The 9,276-nt window shown below is 47.5% G+C and overlaps 1 protein-coding gene across 2 annotated transcripts; it reads left to right on the top strand.

The window, feature by feature from the left end:
• Window positions 1–3,755: 3,755 nt before the first annotated feature.
• On the top strand, window positions 3,756–8,066 carry LOC111146407 (coiled-coil-helix-coiled-coil-helix domain containing 2). Of its 2 annotated transcripts, none has more exons than XM_022501947.1 (4): window positions 3,756–3,888; window positions 5,929–6,178; window positions 6,925–7,088; window positions 7,764–8,066. In XM_022501947.1, the coding sequence occupies exons 1-4, from the start codon at window positions 3,839–3,841 to the stop codon at window positions 7,834–7,836; spliced, it is 537 nt and encodes a 178-aa protein (XP_022357655.1). In that variant the 5' UTR covers window positions 3,756–3,838; the 3' UTR covers window positions 7,837–8,066. The 2 variants fall into 2 exon arrangements, with proteins under 2 accessions (XP_022357655.1, XP_022357656.1); XM_022501948.1 differs by having other exon boundaries at window positions 3,779–3,888; window positions 6,925–7,084.
• Window positions 8,067–9,276: the final 1,210 nt, after the last annotated feature.

Below are 9,276 nucleotides of genomic sequence, written 5' to 3'. Positions count from 1 at the left end.
GAAAAGACCTAGATGTCCGATGAATTTAATCCCACTTACCATCCAAAGAAAACTTTAGTTTCAGGTTACCAAAGACCTTGAAAGCAATTACCCATGAAAACTTTGCTGCGACAATTAACCATCATTTTAGTCATCTTTTTACTAACAAATTGCAAAGATAAATAAAAAAAGATTAAAAAAAAATAACATGAGGTTATTTGCCCCTCAGCAAACCTCTATAGAATAAAAGTTTCACATTTAGTGTTAACTTTAAAGACATGTCTATCTTAAACCAAAAAACTTAACTTAGTTTAAATACTCAATTATGTTCCGCCTGGATCCTCCCCATTGTCAATGTTTACCTGAGACACTGTTCGGGGGGGATATGGAGTGGAGGGTGTCAAGTCCAGGGGGTGCTCTTCTTGCCCCTTTACAGCGAGGGGAGGAGCCATGGTGCCTGAGGCACCCAGGATGATCTAGAAGCCAGTTATGCAGGCCACATCCAAGGTGGTACAGAAACAGACGGAGGGAGAGGGGGAGACAGGAGAGGCAAAGTGCTGCCAGAAGGCAGAGAAGGGGTTCCCGGTTCCAGAGCTCATCAACCCCCACAGAGGAGCAGATGCCATGTTTTCCTGCCAACAAGAGGTAATACGCAGTCCATGCCAGGCCAGAGAAGACACAGAATTTCCCCGAGAAACAAAGAGAGTTTCAGCAGCTGCTTGGGAATATTCCTTTAAATCCGCATCCTGAGGTAGACTAAACCACAGTTGGCTTCAATTATAACCATTAACCCACGAAATGAGTGAGGGAGAAGCCCCCACATCTACTAGGAGGAGGAACAGTGAGAGTCAGAGTCCCCTTTGCTAGGGAGGGCTTGTGTTTCCTCCAGGAACCTGGGTTTATTTGGAGGCCTGTTTAGATAATTACCACCCAATATGTTGTGGTGGGGGGGGAGGGAAGGAGGTTATTGGTCAGAATGTTCCAGCAAACATTCTGTAAGAGGCCTGTAGGTTGAAGTCCTGGTGTAGAGCAATGAAGGTTAGGTATGAGCCATGAAGATATTCTAGATCCATTTGCCCTATTCCCTGCAGAGGAGATCCGATAGATCGCACTGAGGCCATGCAGTGTTACAGGAGCTCAGTTTTTTCCTCAGTTTTGCAACCTAAATTGTTTCCAGGGGGTTAAAAGGCACCCCAAGGGAGAGTCCTTGGGGACTGAAGAAAAGAGAAGGTCCATTACCTAGAAAATCCCCCCGCCCACCCCACCCTGGACTCCCAGGTGGTGTTCCAGGATATGTCAGAGTTCACGGTTTCAAAGCGACCAGAGGCATTTGCCGAACAAAATCGCTATAACCATTGCTGCCAATAAAGGCCCCTGAAGGAGGGACACTAGGGTCCCCTGCTTCCCCATTGCATCCTAGGCTACAGATGGGTGCCCTGAAAATCATGCCATAGAAGGTCATGCCTTATTTTACCTTGCCTTGAAGAACCTCCCATTTTTAACCCATGGAGAACACTAGAAAAGTTTTACAAGGGGAAATTACCCAATTTTGTAGCTTAAGTAGTTAGTAGAGGACATTGACGGAAAACAGTAAAGATAGAAATCCATCATGATCTAAGCAACATTCCAACACATGTAGTCTTTACAGCCAACTTCCCTAGGAAATGGTCCCCAGTTGGGCTTTAGTTCAATTGAGTCCTGGTTTTGGCCAGCTCCCAATGAAGGTCCTGTGGCCAGAAATGGCTGGACCAGGGATGTGAAGGGGATCATATTAGATCAAACAGGAGGAAACCTCACCTCGGAGTCTTAGGATTAGCAGCCATCCCATGCCCAAGACAGACAACTTTGTATAAGGACAGCAGTAAAGAGACAGCATCAAGCTTCTGGGTCTTATTACTATCCCATCCAGGGTACTAACTTCCAGCCAAGAGGCAGGCTTTCCCTCCCCACAGAGTAGGAAAGCACTCTGAGCAATCAGCATGAAAGTGTTCCAATAAGACCATATTCCTCAAAGGCCCCTGGAACGAAAGTAAAGGAAGAGGAGAGAAAGCACTCACCAAGTTTGCGTGGAAGCTCAGAGTCCAGAGACCCAGAAGCTCCACATTCAGGTGCCAAATGATGTGGTTTTGGAATATAGGTGAGGTTTGGTGGGGTGGGGTCCGGAGCTGATGACCAAGAAAGAATTCTTGAGACATAATTGGTGCACAAGGGTGGTTTTATTAAAGCCTGGGCAGAAAAAGCTGCTGCCTGGAGCTTTTTTATAGTTGCATAGTATGTGATGTGACTTAAAAAAAAATCAGTATTCTACTGACAGGAATCTAGGTTGTTTCAAATCTTATACCATTACAAAATAGCCTTGTAAAAATTATCTAATATTCTCTCCTCAGTGCAGGAATTAATGACTTAAGCCAGGAATGATTAAAACTGTCTGTTCTGGATGGTTGCCTGAACTGTCCAAAGTTATGCTCTTCTTGGGCCACGATGTCCTATATAAGGCTCCGTTACTCCTTCTCCGCTTATGAATTATCCGAAGGCAAGTACAATGTCGAATCATTGAGTTCCGTGAAAATAAAACTTCGTGAAAGGTTTGTGCATTATTTATCCTTTGGATGCACAAACATTCCCTGTTACTGGAAACAATGCGTTAAACTCTGTTACTCTGGTGGAAGGGGAAAACGTCTCTTGACATCCACGCAGAAATGGTGTTCCACTTCTGCTTCTCCTCCTCCATAAATCCCACCCCATCCCAAAGCCCTCCTCATGAAACCCTCCATGAAATGCCACTAGCCAACTTTCCCCCTTACTGCAGCGGTTCTGAAACGTTACTGCAGCCGCCTGTCGCACCAACAGTCACGGAAACGCACACACTTGGGGCTTTCGCAACTGCTGTTCCCTCCGCCGGGCCTGCTCCGACCCCTGATCAACACCTGGTTTCCTTCCGGTGCTTCCTCAAGGAGCCTATTCAAATGCCGCCTCTTCAAAGACCGCCGCCCTCTCCCGCCTCTCAACTTCCATCTCACTCGCGCAGCTTCCGTTCCTGTCGCCACGACCGGCTTCATGCGGGCGTCCGTGTCCCGCTCCCTGCCTGTCTTACGTGCTGCTGTGTGGACCTGCAGGGCCTCGCTGGCGCCGGACCGTCGTTCGGAACACGGATGACTACCAGCGGACCGCTCTACCCCGCTAACGGGCACAGTCCGGGACACAGACCGGGACACAGACTAAGAGCGTCCGAACACGTGCAGTCATAAATGCGAGGCGCCGCTAATCTCAACTTCTGCAGCCTCAGCCCAGATGAGAGAAATACAAACAGATCCGACTCGGAGCCGTCGATCCTGCCTGAGGTATTCCGGCTCCCTCGTTCAGTCCCTACCGCGCGCCCACACGGTAACTCAGAACACCTGACCCGGGCGAGTAACTTCATGCTGAGAGTTAACGCGTCCGAAGGCAGCGGCAGTCGCGCCAGAGATCTGTCCGCCGGACTAACAACACGCACGTCCGGAGGGAAGCGGTGAGGGTCCTCGCGCTCTGGGAAGCGAACCGCAAGCCGCGCCGACTCAGACTCAGCGGGAGAAAAACGCTGGCGCAGTTACTTTACGCATTTCCGGTCTCCTTCCGGCGCCCAGCGCGGAGCTCATGACGCAAACCGCGTGCGACCAGGCGCCGCCGTGGCGTCCTGCCCTTCCAGCGACCTTCAGGGCCCGCGCGGACGCGGGCGAGCAGGAGCCTCTGCGTGCACGCTGATTGGTCGCAAGCGCAGGCCCAGCCCGCCCCCCGTTTTCCGTTCTGCGGCGCCGCTGACGCCGCTGGGGTCTCCGCCGAGTCTCAGACGTCTGGAAGCAGGGCCGCTCCGCCAGGAACCATGCCGCGTGGAAGCCGGAGCCGCACCTCCCGCATGGCCCCTCCGGCCAGGTGAGGCCGCCGTTGGGGGGGTTGAGGCCCTGCGGGCGCTTGACGCAGAGGGAGGCCGCGCTAGGAGCGGGTCAGCCTCCGCCGCCGCTCGTTGGTTGTCACGGGCTTTGGCAGGGTTTCGCGCTGGGGGCCCTTTCCGGTTCCGAGCGCCCGTGACTCCGTGAGCTGCCCTAGAGCCCGTTTAGTTAAGTGACCCCTCCGTGAGGGGCTTGGAATTCACGACCCCCACTCCGGCCCCGCCCGGCCCGCCGCGCGCTCCCAGAGCGCATTTTAACTTAGAGCGGCCGTGCCCTGGAGGTGGCGTTTTCAAGTGTGAGCCGAAACGTCAAGAGGAGCCCCCCCAAAAAAGGAAGAGGTGGGGAAGGTGTGCTGGAAAGGCCGTAGGATGGGGAAATGACCCGCATTTCAGTAAACGGGCTGATCTGAGCACCAGCAGTGGGTTCCAGGGGCTCGGCCTAGTCGGAACGCAGTTACTAAAGCCTTACGTGTAGGGGACGTTTTCTAGTTCTTTTCTCTTCTTTTTTTAATATTTATTTGTCAGAGTACAAGCAGAGGCCGCGGTAGAGGGAGAGGGACCCCCCAACCCCCAGCGATGTGGGCCTCCATCCCACGACCTGGAATCATGACCCGAGGGGAAAGTGGACGCCTAACCAGCTGAGCCTCCCGCCCCCTCCCCCCGCCGTTCTCTAGGTCTTAAGATATTTTAGAAAGTACACTGCTACTCGCACTTTAACCTCAACACCAGTAACCTTAGGGAGAGATGTTATTCATCTTTTCCAGAAATAAGGAAATTGACAGCTCGGAACAAGTGACTTGTCCACGGTCTCTCTATCAGTGCGTAGGAAAGCCAGGTCTGACCCGAGTTTTCCAATGACCAGTAAAGGACGTTTTAGCACACTGGTTTTCTGGAGTAGGGTGGATTGTGGTGAAACAGTAGGCTAGGAGTATAGGGAAGTGGTTCACTTAACGGAAAGAAGCTTCTCTCCAAAGAACCAAAAACCACATTTTTGTAAAGTGATGCCAGATGCACCCTGATGGAACCGAAGTATAAACTTCTGACCTAGCCTTATGTGGGGCAAGAGCACCCAAGGAAGTAATCTAAAAACGGCCAGAGGAAACATAACATAGGTAAAGATTTTTATTTTATTTTAGTTTTTAAAGATTTTATTTATTTATTTGTCAGAGAGAGACCACAAGCAGGTGGAGAGGCAGGCAGAGGCAGAGAGAGAAGCAGGCTCCCCGCTGAGCAAGGAGCCTGATGCAGGACTTGATCCCAGGACCCTGGAATCATGACCTGGGCCGAAGGCAGCCGCTTAACTAACTGAGCCACCCAGGCGTCCCTCTTATTTTATTTTTAAAGATTTGGGGTTCCTGGGTGGCTCAGTGGGTTAAGCCTCTGCCTTCGCTCAGGTCATGATCTCAGGGTCCTGGGATCGAGCCCCGCATCAGGCTCTCTGCTCAGCAGGGAGCCTGCTTCCCTTCCTCTCTCTCTGCCTGCTTCTCTGCCTTCTTGTGATCTCTGTCTGTCAAATAAATAAATAAATAAATAAAATCTTTATTTTTTAAAGACTTTATTTATTTGACCGAGCACAAGCAGGGGGAGTGGCAGGGACAGGGAGATGCAGGTTCCCTGATGAGCCAAGAACCCCATGCAAGGCTCAATCTGAGGACCCTGGGGTAATGACTTGAGCCACCACCATAGGTGAAGATTTTTAAAGCGGTGCTGGGCGTGTTAGTGAGAGCCCGTTGATGACCAGAAGCCTTAGTAATAACAGAAGTAGTCAGGTAACATGTATTTCGTATGTTTTATTATTATAACACTGTATTCTTACAATAGAGTAAACTAAAGGAAAAATGTTACTAAGAAATCATGAGAAAATACATACGGTAGCGTACCTATCCCGTATTTATCGAAAAAATCCACATGAAAGTGGACCCCTGCAATTCAGACCTGTGTTAAATGGTCAACACTACCGTTCCTTTAAGTCCAAACCTGGTAGCAGGTGGGCATTTCATACTTTCTGTTCTGTTCTTTCTTAGCCGGGCCCCACAGATGAGAGCTGCACCGAGACCAGCGCCCGCAGCTCAGCCGCCAGCAGCGGCTCCCCCATCTGCTGTTGGATCACCTGCGGCTGCACCCCGGCAGCCCGGTCTCATGGCCCAGATGGCAACCACTGCAGCCGGCGTGGCTGTGGGCTCTGCTGTCGGGCACACAATAGGTCATGCCATCACTGGGGGCTTCGGTGGAGGAAGTAGTGCTGAGCCTTCAAGGCCTGACATCACTTACCAGGTAAGGTTTTAGGCAGTGTTTTCTTTCCGTGGGGCGTTTTGAGAAAACCTAGTTATTTTTAAGTTCCTTATGTATAGGAACTGTCTGTAATTTTAGAATCCACAGTGCTTTTAACAGAAAATGGTTTATCAAGAGCCAAGCTTGGCAGTTGTTAGTGGCTTAGATGAGCATCATCAAGTACTGTACAAATTGTACTTGTTTTTAAGGAGTAGAAGAGCAGTTCAACTTGATTTCACTGTAAACAGCCATTTCCCCCTTATTTTAAATTTAGTTTCAATCTTAGTTAAGTGTTTAAAAATCTCTTTAGTGGCTCTAAACCTCTTCTCTGTACTCTGATTTCTTTTCTGACATTTGCCACTGCCCCTTTTTCTGACGTATGTGAATTTACTTTCTGATGAGCATGAGTGTTTGGTGTGTAGCCTGTTGTATTTTTGGTGTATTTGATACTCTCATCCGTCAATTTTTCTGTAATAGTCCCACTTTCTCCTCCATGAAACTTCACTGAACCCCACTGGTATTTTGCATCATTGTTCTTGAATCTTCCTTCTTATAACTGGAATTTTGTTAAAGTCCATTTGCTTTTGCCTTTAAATTTTTTCACTTTCCATGTTATTAGATGGAAATTAATTTGCATCTAGTTCTAGTTATGTTTCCCCAGTTGACCTCAAAGACATTGGATACTGTTCTTTGTTCAGGCGTAAATCTAATTTGCTTTCTAAATGGTCCTGAATGTTGTGCCTTTGCAGGAGCCTCAGGGAGCCCAGCCAGCGTACCAGCAGCCACAGCAGCAGTTTGGCCCATGCCACTATGAGATGAAACAGTTTCTGGAGTGTGCCCAGAACCAGGGTGACCTTAAGCTTTGTGAAGGTTTCAGCGAGGTGCTGAAACAGTGCAGATTTGCAAATGGTAGGTGATGCACCAATCCCTGATTGAACCTGCATCTGCTCAATTCATAGCATGATACCCCTGGGCCCTATAGAGCTTTGGGATTCTGTGTCATAAATTAAACTGACAAGTTGGAGGAGATTTTGTTTACATTCTAAAAATAATTTAGTTCTTCTAACAAAGAGCTGGTCCAGAGGTTTCTAGTCATTATCTTAAGCTTTTGCCAGTTACATTGTGATTCTGATTCTTTTTAAGTGGGTGTAGATTAGTGTGTCAAGTCTTGTTCTGGTTACAGGATGTGGGTGATCTAGCCATAAAGCTGTGAATAAAAAATTACATTCCATTTTCACCCATGTCCAAGATTAGATATAGTTATTGGTATATATATATATGCCATATATATAGAATAAGTTATTGGCATTCTTCACACCTTATTTGAGAAAAGAGTTTATTCCATCCCTCAGTGAACTCTGAGGTTTGGGCTATCTGGAGTGGTGGCAGTGAATTTGTTTATATAATTTCCTCCTTTTGACCTAAGAACTCACCATCTGTTAAAATGCTCATTTTCATTTTCCTACCTTCATTTAGGCAAGAATCTGATAAACCTGGGCTTTCATCCCTCTTTTTATCATTTGGAAGGCTTCTGCTTTGCTAAGAATATACAACTATTACTCTATTAACTCACCTTTTCTGTTTGCAGGATTAGCCTAATCAAGAAGTTCAAATTGAAGACACAGAAAATCATCTCTCATGACCAAGTTAATTTAGCATAAAAATATAATTAATAGTGAACATATAAAGTATAAAACCACCAGTTAAGCCTCTCCATCATTAATTACAGCTTTCTTCAGAATTGGAATGAAAAAGCATGTTCTTACTGAATAGAAGTTCATTGAGATGGTTTGAGTTTGGGGCTGGGAGGATGTTTGTGTGCCTCCTTAAATCACCTTTTGTGATGTTCTCATTTGTGAACTAATTAGAATAAAGTGATTTTCTCTCAAAATGTGGTGTCTTTGAAGTGTGAGATTATAAATTAGATATGGTGTATGCACGCTGCACATAGGCATTTTGCAAAAGAACCCAAGTGTCTCAACATGTCTTAAAGCATATCTGTTTTATAGTCTTAGTATTAAATTAGCATCCATCTGGATGATCTGGCCGAGCAAGCTGAGGAGCTTTTGTAGGAAAGTAGTTCCGTAAGGAGTCGCTCACTAGCCAACAGTGCTCATTAAAAAGGTTCCAGATGGAAGGCTAGGGTTTGGTACTGAGCAGTAGCAGGAAACTGTTTTAAAGTGAGCGATAAAGGAAATGTGGGCAGAGACCTATTGCAGGAGTGGGTTCCTGTGGCCAGGTCAGAACTTCCTGTCACCTCCCCTACTATATCCAGTTAATTGGTCAGAGATGAGAACCAGTCTCAGTACAGGCATTTCCCCTGCAAATGTTTTTCTTCTGTGCAAGGCCTTGTAGCTTCCCTTTGCTGAAAGACTCAAGCTAGCTGCAGCTGCCCACTCCATGTTGTCTTGAGATGGGCTCAATTTGGGGTGCATCATTTTTAAAAAAGGAACCCAGCGCCATTCCTCACAACTCAAAATATCATTCACTTCTGGGAGATCTCTCCAGCCTACGTTGTGTTCTGCACTTCTGCTTTCAAATGCATCTTTCTGAGGCTACTGGATTTCTCCAATCCAAGTTGCAGAGACCCGTGTTACTGCGAGGTGAGGAAGGCGCTGTTGAGTGAGTAGATCTTCCAGTTGCTGCCTCCTGTTCTCAACTGTGTTCTTAGAGTGTCCCACTCCTAAAAAAATTTTTTAAAGATTTTATTGGACAGCACAAGCAGGGGAGTGGCAGGCAGAGGGAGTGGTAGAAGCAGGCTCCCTGCTGAGCAGAGAGCCCAGTGCAGGGCTCCATACCAGGACCCTGGGATCATGACCTGACCCAAAGGCAGATGCTTAACCGACTGAGCCACCCAGGTGCCCCTAGAGTGTTCCAGTCTCACTGAGTTCCTGAAAGGAGCCAAGAACACCTTGCCTGAATCACCACTGCCAATTCACTCCTGGTAAACCCCCCAGCACCCGTTTCTGTGAAACCTCAGGACTTCTAAATTCATAGTGTTACTGTCCCTTATGTCCAAGGTGTAATGGTGTATGGTGGGTACCCTAATAGTATTTTTTTAAATTCTTTTTTTTTTTAGATTTTATTTATTTATTTGACAG

Source organism: Enhydra lutris, unplaced genomic scaffold (assembly GCF_002288905.1).
Source record: "Enhydra lutris kenyoni isolate GAN:26980312 unplaced genomic scaffold, ASM228890v2 scaffoldscaffold13, whole genome shotgun sequence".
Taxonomy (NCBI): domain Eukaryota; kingdom Metazoa; phylum Chordata; class Mammalia; order Carnivora; family Mustelidae; genus Enhydra; species Enhydra lutris.
The sequence above is the reverse complement of the archived record's forward strand: the minus strand, read 5'-3'. Positions and strand labels throughout refer to the sequence as shown.

Coding starts and splice junctions, on each gene's coding strand:
- LOC111146407 (XM_022501947.1), top strand. CDS start 3,839: ATGCCGCGTGGAAGCCGGAGCCGCACCTCCCGCATGGCCCCTCCGGCC. Junction 3,889..5,928: donor CGCATGGCCCCTCCGGCCAG/GTGAGGCCGCCG, acceptor GTTCTTTCTTAG/CCGGGCCCCACAGATGAGAG. Junction 7,089..7,763: donor TGCAGATTTGCAAATGGTAG/GTGATGCACCAA, acceptor TTCTGTTTGCAG/GATTAGCCTAATCAAGAAGT.